Source organism: Lactuca serriola, chromosome 7 (assembly GCF_051521515.1).
Source record: "Lactuca serriola cultivar US96UC23 chromosome 7, Lser_US96UC23_V15, whole genome shotgun sequence".
Classification (NCBI taxonomy): domain Eukaryota; kingdom Viridiplantae; phylum Streptophyta; class Magnoliopsida; order Asterales; family Asteraceae; genus Lactuca; species Lactuca serriola.
Genome location: NC_136414.1, coordinates 175098478 through 175116394, shown reverse-complemented (window position 1 = coordinate 175116394; position 17917 = coordinate 175098478). Strand labels below are relative to the sequence as shown.

Below are 17917 nucleotides of genomic sequence, written 5' to 3'. Positions count from 1 at the left end.
TTCAAGATTCTGGCAGTCACTACAAGGTTCCTTGGGAACTAGGCTAGACATGAGTACAACCTACCACCCACAAACAGACGGACAAAGTGAGAGAACAATACAAACTTTAGAGGATATGCTAAGAGCCTGTGTGATTGACTTTGGGAAGGCATGGGATATTCATTTACCCCCGTCCGACCCGCCGTCCCATCCGACCCGCCGTCCCATCCGACCCACCTACCCAGCAACCCGTCCCATCCGAACCGAGGCAGTCGAGGCTTCGGTCATGCATGACGTACGCGTACGCGCTGCGTACGAGCGTACGCCCCGCATACCAAGGCAGACCAGCCTTACTATAAATAGGATGCGAGGGTTTCCAAAGAAAGGGCTCATTTCTCTTCTCTCTCTCTCAACTTTGCCTCGTTTTCCGTGTCCGTTCAAACCCGAAGCTCTGGTCTTTTGGCTCAAGTCCCGAAGGTCGATTTTACTCCCGAGATTCCCGAGAATCCCGAGGAAAATCCGTTTCCCGAGACGAAACTCTGCCCGGTTTTCCATCTCGCTATCTCCAAAACTTTCAAGTGAGTTTCATACCCCTTCATCAACCGTTTTAATTATTCTAAATACTTTTATATGCTTTCAAGGGGGGATTACAAGTAAAACACACAAGTATTATCGTGTGTTACATAAAGAAACTCTTTTATATACTGCTATATATTCAAATCACATGCGATTTATAAACCTTTAAGGAACTTTTATATATATATATATATATATATATATATATATATATATATATAACATATGTTACAATAGCATTCGATCTTTTAAAATATAAAGTTGTTGTAATGCCTGTATAAAACTAAACTGTTCTTAGATTATTCTTTTCTATCTTAGACTCTACACCAAAAATCTATGCTTTCATAAACAAGTGATTCTTTTTCTAGGTATTTCTAAACAAACAAGACACACTTTTTGAAAACTATAATAGGTATAGTTTACGAACATATTTCTAACTCTTATGTACTAGAAACATACATTTCAAGAAGTTTACTTTCGTATACAAGAACAAACGTAACATTTTAACAAATAGATCTGTTTTTATACCACGGTTTTGTGAGACACTAACTTCATGTACGTTCGAGTACACATTTCAAGTCCTGTATTATATACCAGAATCCCTTGGAGGGGGAGCATGGTGTTTGTGTATAGATCTATACGGGCTTGACAACCCGCGCCCTGACTGTTAGCTGCAGTCCACCGTTTGGGGTGACAAACGTCATAACATTCCAACGCCTGAAGAACGTTGTGTATAGGCATTCAGAGTCAATAGTATGGTTATAAAACTCACAAGGGGTATTAAAAACACATTAATTTACAAGGTTTTCAAATTCATTGTCTATTTTACATTTACATACATTTTGGAAACAAACATTGGTCTTGAGTGAAGGCTACTTTTATACTAGTAGAAAATATAGGATTTTCTAAACACAAGCAAACAAAGATAAAACATTTCATTTCATTCAAACATTGTCACTTAAATACTTATGAAATTCACCAGCTTAAATGCTGATCTACTCTTTCAAAATTACTTGTATGTCCCAGGAAATCAGTAATTTCAGGTATTCATTTCGCTTTTGGTGAAGGGATGCTGCGGCGCCAGTTTAATCTCGTATTTTGACATCATATTGTAATTGGGTTTTGAACATGTAACTTTTGACAAATGTAAACTTTCAATTATATATATGATGGTTGTATTGCTTTCTTTACTATGTATTCATTTGTTACGTTACCACATGAAGTCATCCGCCCCCGAACGTTTCCGCCGTTCAGGTTTGGGGGTGTGACATAAGTCCATAGCTACCAATTCCTAACAGGTACTAAATCCATAACTACCAACGTCTAACAGGTACTAAGTCCATAGCTACCGGTGTTTGTCCCATAGGTACTAAGTCTATAGCTGCCAATGTATACTCACGTCATCTTCTATCTCTCATCATTCATCTACCCATCTCATACCCAACATATTCGTATATATAAAATACGTAAACAGTTTAAATTCTTTAAAACATGTATAAAACGTTCATCCAACATAGACAACAAGTATTCAGATAATATGCACACATAGCACGTAGTTTATATAAAATACTTCATATCTATGTGTAAGATGAAAGGGACCATGCACTCACCTGAGTAGGTGGTGACTCAGCACTCGGACATCGCTTCGATACTCTCAAAACGATATTCCTTCGATAAAACCTAGTACCAATACCACTAGGGTTTAGTCTAACGATAACCGCGACAAATTAATTAGTCTGACTATTATTAGGCGTTAATAACGCTCAATATAACTCATAATAATAGCCCAAATAATTATTTTAAGGACCTAATAACATTTCTATAATTATTTGAAAGCTATATTAAAAATTACGTAAGCGTAGCACACTTACAGTGAATTTTATCGAAAACCGAAACTTAATTGGAGCAGCGTTTCGAAACCGAAAAACTCCTTTTTCTCGGGACTCCGGGAGCCTCGGGGCTTCCCTCGGGAGCTAGGGGGTTTGGGGGTTAGTGAGAGAAAGTAGAGAGAGAAACTTATGGTGGAAGGTGTGAGAAATCCGAGAGGCTTCACCTCCCTTTTATAGACCGCAGCCTCGGAGTACGCTGGGCGTACCGAGGACCTTACGCAGGGCGTAGCTTCGGATCAGACCTCCAGGTGGCGAAGGCTCGGTGGTGCGACGTGGCTTCTTCTGGACCGAGAACGGCTAAGCGAACGCGGCGCGTACGAGACCGAACGCTGGGCGTAGCGAAGGGCGACGCGTCACTCATCCGAGGCGACTTCAGCGATCATCATCGGACGGCTGGGAAAGCGCCACGTCAGCGAATTCGTATCAGATCTCGCAAAATCGAGTACAAACTTTAAAAATTTGTAACTTTCGCGTACGAGCTCCGTTTTCGACGTTCTTTATATCCACGCGAAGGTGGGAACGTACTCTACAACTTTCATTTAGACTCCGTCGGCTAATTTTCGCTCTATTTTAAATTTTATATTATTAACGGGCCGGGACAGGATTGGTCCGTTAAATCCTCATAACTTCTTCATCCGACATCCGTTTTCGCCCATCTTTTTCTCGTTATGCTAATTTTAACGAGACCTTCTATTCTCATTTAGGTCGTGTCGGCTAAAAATCACTCGATCTACTATTCGAATTTCGGGCTGTACACTGCTAATCCGAAACTTCGAAAAATCATAATTTCTTCATACGAAGTCAGATTTGGGCGTTCTTTTTATCGATGTTCTTAGTTTAACATATTCTACGACTTTCCTTTAGATCTCTAAGGCTAAATCTCGCTTTATCGTAAATTCACTATTTACGCTTCCCGGTGCCGTGCCGGTTCCGTCGCGAAACTTCGACGGGTCATAACTTCTTCGTTATAACTCGGATTTCGGCGTTCTTTATATGTACGGAAACCTTGTGACATACTCTACAACTTGGTTAAGATTATTTATTCTAAATAATCTTTTGTCGAAAAGTCGTTTTCGACCCCTATTGTCTCTAATTTGACTAGCCCGGATTTGCGGGCGTTACATTATTATAAATTAAAAAAAAATGATTGGATGAAAAATAGTTACTTCAAGTAAAGAACCTCTAATAAGTCATTTTTTTATAAGTTATCCCATACTTATTTATAAGCTAATAAGCTAATAAAGCTAATAAGTTATAAGCTAATAAACAATAAACTTTTTTTTTGCCAAACACCCTCTTAATAAATAAAAGATAGAAACTTATAAGGGTTGTGTATTTGGAAAGGGGAACTTCCCTAAGTACTAACAAAGGTTTTTGGATACATTTTTATATACCGATTAATCTTCGCTATAAACATGAGGCTATGTCTTATTTTCTGGAGTTTCTACAGAAAAACCTACATAACTATATAAGTTGAGTATTGTTAGATTTTGAACATTAATCAATGGACTACTGACTGGTCTTCAATATTTCTTACCAAGTTACCACAAATCAAATGATTATAGTTGTAAATTTTGATACCAATATATGAGATGTCATTTTATTTTATTTATTTATTTGTAATTTTACATGATTACCTGCACTTTTGTTGTAAATATTCAATTTTTCAAAATTTGGTAAGATTAATAATTTTACTTTTATAGAAAACATATTGATAAATTAATTTTATCTATAAAATTATGTGCTCAAAATATTTTAGATTTTTCACTTTGTAACTTTCTATTAGGTTAGATTGGTAAAGTTAAACTATTTAGTGATCAAATTGCAAAAAACGAAAGATAGGGCGGTAAAAGTAGGATAAGATTTTCCAACGGGCAAAGAGTTACAACTTACAACAACCGTCAAAACGACCAACGCACTCGTATCCACTCTACTCGAAAGCAAGCTTCAGTAGATAAGGTTTTTCCCTCTCCTCCACCCTCCGTCCCCGGCCATGGCGGAAGCTTCCAGGATCTTCCAGACCACACTCATGCCTTCATTATCGCAAAGTTTATCCCTCAGAAAGCCTTGCTCTCTGACGATCACTCAACGAAAAACCTCACCAACGATCATCCGCTGCACGATCTCCACCAGCGGCAGCGATACAGCTAAGGCTACCGCGGCTCCTCAGCCGATACCTTGGGGTTGCGAAATAGATTCACTGGAGAACGCGTCTGCGTTGCAGAAATGGTTGACGGATTCCGGTTTGCCGCCTCAGAAAATGGACCTACGGAAGGTTGATGTTGGAGAGCGGGGTCTTGTTGCAAATAATAACATCAGGAAGGGGGAGAAAATTCTATTTGTACCTCCCTCACTCGTCATCTCTGCCAATTCGGTATGATATCTCTTATTTGATTATTACATACATAGACCTGAACGATGCATCTATGTTGCTCAAACTTGATTTGATTCAAAGCTTCATTCAACTGACCATCACATTTGGAGAGTTAATTAGGTTACATTTTAAAGCTTCAAAGCATGTCCAGTTAGGGCATTGAGGTTTATTAATACATGGAACTAGAAACCCTAAAAACTGATTTGATCATAACTTTTTACACTGAATTTTGGAAATCAGGAGTGGAGTTTTCCAGAAGCAGGGGAAGTTTTGAAGAGATATGATGTACCAGATTGGCCATTGATTGCAACTTACCTAATTAGTGAAGCAAGTCTTATGAAATCGTCTAGATGGAGCAACTATATATCAGCCCTACCAAGACAGCCCTACTCCCTTTTATACTGGTAACCTTTTCTTGATCTTATTCCACAGTCTCCTTCAGTAATTTAAGGATCCATGCTCAGTATTTTCCCCTACAGCATATTTGTATTATTTCAGGACACGAGCTGAATTAGATAGGTATTTGGAAGCATCACAGATTAGAGAACGCGCAATTGAAAGAATCAACAATGTAACTGGAACGTATGCAGACATTTTCTCTATCTTTGTTCAATTATCTCTACCCCTGAAAAATCTTATATATTGTAATGCCTGTTTTAATCTTTTTTGCAGATATAATGACTTGAGAGACAGAATTTTTTCCAAGCATCCTAATTTATTTCCTGAAGAGGTGTTCAACATGGAAACATTTAGATGGTCATTCGGTATTCTTTTTTCAAGATTGGTGAGTTACATAACAAATTGTAATTACTAATCTTTATGTTATTATTATTAATATTAAATGGTCTGGATCTTGTTTGTTACTGTTACAGGTTAGGTTACCTTCACTGGATGGAAGGGTAGCCTTAGTCCCTTGGGCAGATATGCTGAATCATAGCTGTGATGTATGTATTAAACCAATGTCTCATTTACTTAAATCAAGATAACTTAATAATAATTGACAATAACTAGACTTTTGTTTTTTGTTGTTGACAGGTGGAAACCTTTTTGGATTATGATAAATCAACAAAAGGAGTTGTATTCACAACTGATCGTCCATATCAGCCAGGTGAGCAGGTAATCATGTTGCAAAATTCTCTCCTTTAAGTATACTTAATGGAAATTCTCACATGGAAATTAACTTTTGTAACTCCAAATTTCCTTCTGCAGGTGTTCATTTCATATGGCAGAAAATCTAATGGAGAACTCCTGCTCTCTTATGGATTTGTGCCAAGACAAGGGACAAACCCACGTGACTCAGTTGAGTTGCCATTGTCCCTTAAAAAATCAGATAAATGTTATCAAGAGAAACTGGAAGCTCTGAAAAAGAACGGTTTGTCAGCGTGAGTTCATCACATCTAAGATGTTTTTAGGTTATTCTATGACGAGGGCAATTACGTCTTTTACTTGTATGAAAAATTCTGATTTCCTATGTGTGATTTTGTATCAGATCACAGTGTTTTCCTTTACAAGTGACTGGTTGGCCACTGGAGCTGATGGCCTACGCGTATTTAGCTGTGAGTCCCCCTAGTATGAGTGGAAAGTTTGAAGAGGTAAGACATAAACAGTCTTTTTAGTTGCATTGAGTATTTAATATTATTAATCTTTTATTAAAGATTTAAAGCAATATTATATTCAGATGGCTGCAGCAGCATCAAATAAATCCAGCAGCAATAAGGAAATCAGGTATCCTGAACTAGAGGAACAAGCATTCCAATTTATCTTGGATAACTGTGAATCCAGCATTTCAAAGTACACCAAATTCCTCCAGGCAAGTGGATCAATGGATTTGGATATAACATCTCCAAAGCAACTCAACCGAAAAGTGTTCCTTAAACAGCTGGCTGTAGACTTGTGCAATAGCGAACAGAGAATTCTCTTTCGTGCTCAATACGTAAGGACACTTTTGCCCCTTCACTACATCCCATGCACATCATTGCTATTTTTTTGATGTGATTTGCTGTAACTTGTAGATATTGAGGAGAAAATTAAGGGATATGAAGAAGGGTGAGCTCAAGGCTCTAAATTTGTTTGATAGTGTCACGAAGTTTTTCAAATGAATGGCCAGATATGAACACACACACACACACATGGCTATTTAGTAGTTGGATATTTCATCAGACCTTCAACAAGACTGAAAACAGGTATATCAACCATTTGCAATATTCCTCAGGGTTTAAATTGTCGTGTGTAATCATTTTTTTTTAATTTGCAATTAGCAAATAACATTTTGAACCAAGTTTGTGTTGGTATATCCTTGTAGAAACTGGTTAAAATTTGACCCTGGTGTTGTATAATGGTAAAAAGTGTTTATTAGCACATCGACTTTATAAGGTAACGAACTATCAATTTTGTACACATTCAGTTACTTTCTTATATTTGTACATCGTTTACCATTAAATTCATATTTTTTGTTCGATAAAAAACTATTTTGATAAGCTATTGTAGGTCTAGTCGGTTTAAATGTTAATTTTTTTTTATTAAACTCACATTTGTTGTTCATGTAACACCATTAATCTCCTTGCATTAATTAAATATATTATTTTATGCAAATTGGATTGATATCACATATTTGAAGATTATGCATAATTATGTCAAAATTTATGTAATGTGTTGAGGTGAATAATTGCTAAAAATTAACTAATTTGACATAATTAGTAATCATATCAAGTTTTGAAGTGAATTACCAATTTGAAAGTAAAATGTTATAACTGGTAAAAATGATGTCAAAGTTACTAAATGGTGGTTCGTTAAAGGCTTGAATTATGTCTAAAATGGTATTTGGAATGTCTAAACATATGAGGCAACTATCTGGCAATTGTAATATACAAGTCAAAACGTATGTTACTAGAAGATAGCAAAATTAGGTTGATATCAATATGGATTGTAAATGATACAAACAACCTAAATATGGTGATTGGAATGGCTTGTGACGAGTACTTGTCATGTATTTTTATTTGGCAAGTGTAGAGTTTGGAAGGTAACATTTTATATACTATTTGGTAAACCACAATGAATGTTGAACTAAATGGTTCCAACCTCTTAATAGTTAAGAGAATGTAAGATTGCTTAATCATTCAGAGACTCTCAAGGCTTTTGATTCATTGACTGTTTAGATGTTTAGAGGAGTCTGTAACTTGTAACTAACACTTTGATTGTTGAATGATTAAGAGGTACTCTCTTAGTTGAATAATTAAGAGGGTTATTAAACAACTCCTTAGTCTACAAGATTCAAGAGTCAAGACTTCGAAACCTAGGTGAGTTGATGACCATTGCCATAAATCAGGTGCTCGTTTACATGTTAGATTATGAAATGCATATTCCGACATTGTGTGTGACATGCCACATTTATTGACATTGACAAGCAAATTGATCTAGTGTAACTCAATCACCATCACACAAAATCAAATTTAACCAAAATAACACAAATAAATCAAAAACATCCCCAATTTTAGTATCTACATGAATTATGTTTAATCCACCATAAAAACAAAGATAAACGTATTAATAAGTCATCATTCATGTATGCAATTAACATCCAGAAAATCATGGAAGCAATACCACATGTTTACATAAAAGTACTTGCATTTCCACCTTTGTCAGTGCCATCATATCTCACGTATCTCACATATTTCATGTATTGTGAGCTAATGTCAAGCCAAGACTCTGGTATAACAACAAGTTGAGTCTTTCGGTTATCATGAAAGAGTGTAAATTCTTCTTGTCTCAATTTAAGTGACACACATTTCGTTTCACCAAAATCTAATTCATGAAACTCATATGGATGTTCTGATCTTTGATTTTGTCTTTTCATCAACTCAACCACATAAAGATTTTCAACGGAATGTGCAAAAATGACTGGCTTGGGAGAATTATTTAGTTCAAGTAACTTCAATTTGGGCTTTGGAAAGAGTATCATTTCATATAAACTATAAAGGGCGTCTATGATATATATATTTTCCCTTTGAAACCATGTAAATGAAGGATTCGTGAAGAGGTGGAGACTTGAGTCCATTCTTTTTTACCCGCTATAGAAAACCATATTTGATTGTTGTGTCTATTTAATATAACAAACACCCACCCGAATACTAAAGGTGAAAAGACAAGGATAGCCTTCCCACTTTCATAAACAATAGAGAGTTTCAAGGGGACATAAAGGGAACGAAGTTCATTCCTTGTGATAGGATTCAGAAGCCAAAAGTCAAGGGTTTTCATACCAAGGAAGATCAAGTAACCACAAGTTACCCCAGTACATGTCATATTAGCATAATGAGGAAGAATAGTTTTGAACTTTCTTCCTTCAAGGTCCTCTAAGTAACACTCTTTCTCATTAGCATTAGTAGAGATAGATATGGACATGGGTGTTTCGAGGCCATAAACTTGTTCCTATTAGAGAGTGCAACAGATCTTCATGGCTTGCATACTCCACTGAATGCAAGAAAATCAACAACTCCGAGTTGCATCATAGCTAATAAAAATACATCATGGTTAAGATCTGACCAAGATGCCAAACTACCGTTGTCAAAAGTCTTGATCCTCTTCGTGCTAGATTCTTTGACCAGTTTGACTTTTGGTCAAACTTTAGGGATTGAACTATAAAATGAGGATTGACCTCTGATTGTCGTCTAGGTGGTTCGTGAGACGGTTCTTGCGAGGTTGTGTACGTAGTTGTGATTCTCCAGTTTTTCGGTTCAGGTGAATTATCTTACTATATTATATGTTACAATATATATCCTCTGTATGTTATGGTGTAAGTGTACTTGATTGCGTGATTTTTTGACTATTTGATTGTATGATATGTAGACATATTATGTTGAGAGGTTGATGGTGGATCAACACTAAAGTTGAGAGTCGAGATGCTCAGGGGTTGATGGTGGATCAACATCGGAGCCGAGAGCCTAGATACCCAAGGTTGATGGTGGATCGATACCAGAGCTAAGAGCATTGTTTGTATACATTGTATGTGTATTATGATATGTGATATTTTGAGGACCTCACTAAGATTTATAATTACATTTGTGAATTAAATGTTTTTCAAGTTATGCTTCTGGCAGTAATAAAGCTCCAACTTGTCTATGTCGCATGCACATCACTAATGATTATGTTTGTAAGACTTATGTTATTTTATGATTATTATGATATATTGTTTTTATGATACAATTTTAAAAAATTTGGTAATTCTATCTTTATGGAAAAATGAATGTTTTAAAAGAAAAACTTAGTTTAAAGATGTGTAAGGAGTGGGGACTCTTTGGATTAGTAAGAGAAGAAAATAAATTAAAACAACAAAAGAAATAAAGAGCGGTAAATTGATCATTTTATTGGTACTTAACCATAGTTTTTATAAGAATTAGCTATAAGGATCAATAATGTAATATTTTGAAACTGTAAGGACCTACGATGTGATGCTTTTAATAGTTATCTTGAAAATTATATTTTTGAAAATCATATAAACCAATTATGAAATTTTCTTTTGAAAATCACATAAACCAATTATGAGATTTTCTTTTGATTTTAAAATTTAGTTTGAAGATGTATAGAATTAGAGACTCATTGGGTTAATAAGAGAAGAAAATAAAGTAAAATGACAAAAAAAACATAAAGAGCGATTAATTAGTTATTTTATTGATACACTAACCATTGTTTTTAATAGTGTTAGCTATAAAGATCAACCATATTATATTTTAAAATTATAAGGACCTAGAGTGTGATGCTTTTAATAATTATCTTGGAAATGATATTTTTGAAAATCACATAAACCAATTATGAAATTTTATCTTTTTTTAATAATAAATTTCAGTCTTTTTTATATAAATATGAGAACTTCAAAAAAACAAACTAGTATGAAAAGTTTGAAAATTTTTAAAAATAAATGGGAAATCTCCAATAAAGTCCTAAAATTTTGGTCTGGTTTATGTTTTAGTCATAAACTAATTTTTGTTTACGCAAAAGTCCCAAAAACCGGCAAAAGTTTGCATTTTGACCATTTTTGACTGGTTGGAACCGGTAACAAATTAATTTGAGACTATTTCATAAATTGACATAAAATATTGGGACTTTTCTGCAAAAACAAAAAATATTATGGTTTTTCTGCAAACAAAAACCTTATTATTATTATTATTATTATTATTATTATTATAAATAAGTATACCATTTTTTAAATTTGTTATTATTAATATTGTTAATAATACATATAAATACATTTAAATCAATAAAATATTAAAGTCATTTTATAAAGGTGAATGTTGAACGGATGGTAATGCTTTAAGTTTTGAAATCATGAATGTCTATTTGTATATTCTAACTTTATATATGGTCATTTCACATTTGTTATTATTGTTTTTAATTCAGAATATTAACATTTAATAATTTAAAAGAAGCTACTGATTTTTCAAATTGTTTTCAAATAGTGAGTGTGTGATATGCGTGTATGTCTTGTGTGTAAGTATTTGAATTACCGACATGTGTGTTGTTCTTTTTGTAATAACCCAAATTTTTTTGAAGAAATTTAAACTTTCCAAAAACCATTTTTACACAAATAAAAGTTATCCAAACATCAACAAGTTCTAATTGGTTTCAAAATGTTTTCATATCAGAGTTCCCAGAAATCCAAAATCATAAAAAAATGGGGATGTGTACGTCACGCCTTCGCATTTCTATGGTCAACTGATGTACCTGAACCACACAAAGCAGGACACCGCCTCAACCCAACCCATCCATGTATGTCGACAATAATAGCACATAATCACACACTAAGCATGTAACGACCCAATTTTCACAACCAAAAATTTCGTTTTTAAAACATTACTTTAGAAAACATTAATAATTAAAACATTGCTTAATTAAACCATTTCACATCGAAAACCGAATTTGAAATCCAATACAGTTATACAACCAAAATATCAGAGTATTAATCCCAGTGTAAACTCATAAATGCGGAATCAAGGAGTGTGTGTGTGTGTGTGTGATGAGCCGCTACCGCGCCTGCTCCTTCCCCTTGGCTGAAGAGGTACCTGAAACAACAACTGAAAAACGTAAGCACAAAGCTTAGTGAGTTCCCCCATCGTACCACATACCCAACAAACACATAATGCACATACTGCCAGGCTATTCTGGGGTGCCCGACTACCCGGTACGGCCATTCTGGGGCGCCGACTACCCGTGCGGCCATTCTAGGGTGTCGTCCTACCCGTGTCAAGCCATTCTAGGGTGCTAAATACCCGTGTCAAGCTATTCTGGGGTGCTGACTACCCGTCGGTCCTGACAACCGATCCTCGGGGACTAGTCCCCTCCTACTACCTCTATCGCATATAACATACAAGCCAGCATGCAAACATATCATCACATACTATCAGACATTTCTGGGGTGTTTGTACTACCCTTCGGTCCTAACAACCGATCTCTACTTCTATCACATAACACATGTCATGCTAGCATACAACATATCAGGTAGTAGCAAACCTAGATGACATCACAAAGACAATCATCTAACACACGACTCCTACTAGCGGGCCGGCATTGTGGCCGTAGACCCACTGCTACTGGAAGGTAACTTACCTCAAAGTAGCTGCTGATCTGGTCGGGAACTGACTGACTACTACCGCTGCTGCTGCTCCGAAAATCCTCCGGCTGCAATTCCCACAACATACTCAATCAATTATTGCTAACTGTCCTTTGGGTAAAATGACCATTTTACCCCTGATCATGTCATAAGTCAAAGTCAGAGTCAACTTTCAGTTGACCCGACTCGCAGAGTTGGCTCTCCAACTCGCCGAGTCCCTATCCACTCGATTGACCTGAATCCCGTCCCTACTCGTCGAGTTAGGCGTTGACTCGACGAGTTCTTCTTCCAAACAGAGGTTCAAGTCCTTCATCCTACTCGCCGAGTTGTATGAACAACTCGCCGAGTTCGTCTTCATCCGAAGAACACTTATGCTGAGACCCGCCGAGTTGTATGAACAACTCGTGAGTTCATCTTCATCCGATGAACACTCATGCTGCGACTCGCCGAGTTGTATGAACAACTCGCCGAGTCTGTTCTTGATCTAAGGAGATTGCCTTGAACTCGCCGAGTCAGGGCAATGACTCGCCGAGTTCCTTCATGGATGAGTTCGACTTCCAACTCACTGAGTCACACCCCGTGACTCACTACTCACACTCAACACGACGAAAAGGGGACAACTCGGAGACTCGCGAGCAGACTCGCCGAGTCAGATGAACGACTCGCTGAGTCGTTACCATGCAGTCTCTAAATGGTCGATTTTGCTTGAATCCAGCTTATGCTATCCACAGATCTGGGTTCCTAGAGCATGAATAACACGTAAAGTTTCCAACTTTACGTATAGATATTCACCAATGAGAGTTTTAGGGTTCAAAATGCACCAAATGAGTAGATCTAGGGTCTTTATGCAATATGGGTCCATAAAGTCAGTAGATTTGAGCTCCTGGAGCTCAACCATGCCTAGATCTAGAGGCCAATCAGCTTATTACGAAGTATATTGCACATGCAAGCTTGGGGAAGGGCTCAAGAAGGACTTTAATGGAGTAACAAGCATAGAAACAGAGGGAAAACGAGTTTTACCTTCAAGCAATCACTGAGAGGACACTAAGGTGCTTGGCTTCCTTCCCTTCCTCTTGATCTACTTCACTTCCTTCTCAAAATCTTCAAGAACACACACTAAAATGTCTCAAACTCACAAGAACAAGAGCTAGAATGTAAGGAGGGCTTCTGAGGGTGAAGGGGGGCTGGCTTGGGGCGGACATGAGGCTTAAATAGGGTGCAAACCCCTGAAACTTAGGGTTTCATCCAACAGTAGTGACTCACCGAGTCTAGGATATGGACTCGCCGAGTCGCCAACTTAAACGTGTCCCGGGTCCCGTCTCTACTCGGCGAGTCGGACCTATGACTCGCCGAGTCCAAGGCTAAAAATGGAAAATACTCAAATAAGATTTACGTACCAGGAACCAGGTGCTACAAATCTCCCCCACTTATTTTAGACTTCGTCCTCAAAGTTTGTTGCTCTCCTGAAACAGCTCGGGGTAATGCTCCATCATCTCGTCCACCGGCTCCCACGTCCATTCAGAACCCTTGCGGTGCTGCCATTGCACCTTCACTAGCTCCGTCCTCTTGTTCCTCAAATCCTTCGACTTCCTATCGAGGATTGCGACTGGGCGCTCAATGTAATTCAGACTGTCATCCACCTGTATATCCTCCAAAGGCACTACTGCTGAATCGTCCACTAGGCACTTCCGCAACTGAGAAACATGGAAAGTGTTGTGGATCTGGCTGAGCTCGACTGGCAGGTCCAGCCTATACGCCACCTTGCCCTCTCGGGCTACAACCCTGAACGGTCTGATGAATCTCGGGCCCAACTTGCCCCGCTTCCTGAATTGAATGACGCCTTTCCAAGGCGACACCTTCAGGAGAACCATATCCCCAACCTGGAAGTCCAGGTCGGATCGGCGCTTGTCGGCGTAACTCTTCTGCCGACTCTGCGCGGTCTGAAGCCTGCTCCGAACCTGCTGGATCCTCTCGGTCATCTTGAGCACCACCTCGGTGCTCCCCATGACTCTCTGACCATCTTCACCCCAGCATATCGGGGTCCTGCACCTCCGACCGTACAACATCTCAAATGGGGGACGGTCAATACTCGCGTGATAGCTGTTGTTGTATGAGAACTCGACCAAGGGAAGATAGGTATCCTAGCTACCATCGAAATCTAGCACGCATGCCCGCAACATATCTTCCAAAGTCTGGATGGTCTGCTCGCTCTGACCATCCGTCTGCGGGTGAAAGGCGGTGCTAAAATGTAAACGAGTGCCCAACTCGTCATGAAATCTCTTCCAAAACCTGGAAGTAAAACGCACATCCCTGTCCGAGATAACCGATACGGGCACCCCGTGCCGCGCCACGATCTCCCTGATATAGATGTCGACCAATTTCTTGGCCGATATGCTCTCTTGAATCGGGATAAAGTGAGCACTCTTGGTCAATCGATCCACGATGACCCAAATCGAGTCCACTCCACACGCGGTCCTAGGAAGCTTCGTGATAAAATCCATCGTGATATCTTCCCATTTCCACAATAGGATGTCCAACGGCTGCATCTTGCCATGCGGTCTCTGATGTTCGGCCTCGACCTTCTTGCAGGTCAAGCACCGCTCAACGTACCATGCCACATCCCGCTTCATGCAGGGCCACCAATAATCTGGACGAAGGTCCCTATACATCTTCGTCGCCCCGGGATGAATAGAGAATCGGGACTTGTGCGCCTCCTCCATCAAGATTTGGCGTACACCTCCGTGATACGGCACCCACACCCTACGGTGTAGTGTCAATAGCCCTCGGCTATCATAATTGAATGAGGAAACCTGACCCACCACACGCTCGCTCTTCCGATGTTCCTCCTTGATAGCCTCCTGTTGAGCCTCCCGAATCTGCTCCAACAGGGGAGTCACTACGGTCATCCTCATGCAAATATCCCTGATCGGCGTCGCCTTGCAGCTAAGCGCATCGGCCACCACGTTGGCCTTCCCTGGGTGGTAAAGGATCTCACAATCATAATCTTTCACCACGTCCAACCACCGACGCTGCCTCATGTTCAGATTCTGCTGATCCATGAGGTACCTCAAACTCTTGTGGTCCGTGTAGATGGTACACCGAACCCCGTAGAGGTAATGTCGCCAAATCTTGAGGGCAAAAACCACCGCCCCCAACTCCAAATCATGCGTCGGGTAGTTCGCCTCGTGAGGCTTGAGCTGCCTTGAAGCGTAGGCAATGACATGCCCCCTCTGCATCAGTACCGCGCCCAACCCGGAAATGGACGCGTCACAATAAACCAAAAAATCCTCTACACCCTCTGGCAGGGCTAAGATCGGCGCCTCACACAATCTCCGTCTCAGCGTCTCAAACGCAGCCTGCTGCTCGGGTCCCCACCGAAAGACTACGACTTTCTTTGTCAGCCGCGTCAGGGGTACGATTATCTTGGAGAAGTCCTGAATGAATCTCCGATAATAGCCTGCCAATCCTAGGAAACTCCGAATCTCAGATGGAGACTTCGGAACCTCCTATCTCATCACGGCCTCGACCTTGGCCGGATCGACCAGAATCCCGTTCTGGTTGACAAGGTGTCCGAGAAATTGCACCTCGCGCAACCAAAACTCACACTTGGAGAACTTGGCATACAAGCTCTCCCTCCTTAGGGTCTCCAATACCTCTCGCAGATGCTCCTCCTGTGTCTTGGAATAAACCAAAATGTCGTCGATAAAGACTATCACAGACCGATCCAGCATCGGTCTACATACGTGGTTCATGAGGTCCATGAACGCGGCAGGAGCATTGGTGAGCCCAAACGGCATCACCACGAATTCATAATGGCCATAGCGCGTCCGAAACGCGGTCTTCTGCGTATCCTCCTCCCTGACCCTCATCTGATGATAACCCGAACGCAAATCAATCTTGGAGAACCAAGATGCTCCCTGAAGCTGGTCAAAGAGGTCATCAATCCTCGGGAGTGGGTAACGGTTCTTCACCGTTATCTTGTTCAGCTCTCGGTAATCTATACACATCCGATGCGACCCGTCCTTCTTCTTCACGAATAAAATCGGGGCTCCCCAGGGTGAACTGCTCGGTCGAATGAATCCCTTGTCTAACAGCTCCTGCAGCTGTGTAGACAACTCCTGCATCTCAGGAGGAGCCAACCGATATGGTGCCTTGGCTATCGGAGTTGCACCAGGAACGAGGTCAATCATAAACTCAACCTGTCGCTCCGGAGGTATCCCAGGAAGCTCCTCTGGAAAAACATCTGCGAAATCTCGCACCACCGGAACCTCGCTCACCGTCGCCTTACCCGCGTCCCGGGTATCCATCACGTACGCGACATATCCTGTGCATCCCTGCTGAAGGTATCGTCTAGCCCTCGCTGCCGAACAGACTGAGGGTCCACATTGTGGCCTCTCGCCATGAATCACTAACTCTCCCCCACTTGGGGTCCTGACTCGCACTAGCTGCTGCGCGCAATCTATCACCGCCCCGTTGGGGCTCAACCAATCCATGCCTATAATCACCTTGTTCCCACGCAACGGAATGGGAACCAAGTCTACCAAATAACGCTCCTCAAACAAACGCAATACGCAATCCCGAAACACCATCGATGCCCGCACCGATCGGTCATCAACAATCTCTACCTCCAAAGGGCAATCTAACTCGCCCGAGGACTCAGGAAACTTCTTGCTAAGCGCAAGGGAAACAAATGATCGGGATGCACCCGAATCGAACAACACCTGAACTGGGATGCCGTTCACATGGAACGATCCTAATGCATACATATACACACATAGCACATATCAATAACATAACATCATAAAATAAAATAGAGGGAAAAGAATCATACCCGTCACCACATCGGGTGCGGTGCGTGCCTCCTCGGTAGTCAGCTGAAATGCCCGGCTCCTCACTACTGGAGCCTCTGCCTTGCCCTGCCGGCCATCCGTGATCTGCAGGGTCGCTGGAGCTAGCGCCTTTACTGGCGCTAAAACTGTCAACTGGGGGCAATTGGCCTTCTTGTGGCCCCTCTGGTTGCAGTGGAAACACTGCAACTCAGACGTCTGAATAACTGCTGCCGGAGTAGTGCAATCCATGCTATAGTGCCCAGACTTGCCGCACTTGTAGCAGCCTGATGATCCCAACCTGCACGCCCCCTCGTGCGGCCTGCCGCATTTCCTGCAGCGGCTCGGTCCTGACTGGCCTTTCGGCCTACCATCTGATCCCTTGGGCTTCTTCCCCGAAGCCCCTCCTGACTGACCCTCTTCTGCCTTTTGTTTCCGGATGTGCTCCAAATCTATCTCCCTCTCCCTCGCCCTGGCAATCATGGAGTCCAAGGTGGGGCAAGCTGAAAAACTAACGTGCTTCCGGATATCAGCTCGGAGCATGTCGTGATAGCGGGTCCTCTTCATGTCCTCATCGCCTGCATACTGGGGCACCAGCAGTGCCCTCTCCCGGAACTTGGCGGTGATCTCCGCCACAGTCTTCGTCGTCTGTCTCATGTCCAAAAACTCCCTG

At 40.6% G+C, this 17917-nt stretch overlaps 1 protein-coding gene across 1 annotated transcript; it reads left to right on the top strand.

Annotated features, from left to right (window-relative positions):
• The first annotated feature begins 4349 nt into the window (after positions 1-4349).
• On the top strand, positions 4350-7195 carry LOC145061844 (Rubisco methyltransferase family protein). Its single transcript, XM_079009419.1, has 10 exons — positions 4350-4818; positions 5059-5222; positions 5317-5400; positions 5491-5602; positions 5691-5762; positions 5854-5934; positions 6028-6200; positions 6308-6410; positions 6497-6751; positions 6831-7195. Exons 1-10 carry the CDS (start codon positions 4438-4440, stop codon positions 6915-6917), a joined length of 1512 nt encoding a protein of 503 aa, XP_078865545.1. The 5' UTR covers positions 4350-4437; the 3' UTR covers positions 6918-7195.
• Positions 7196-17917: the final 10722 nt, after the last annotated feature.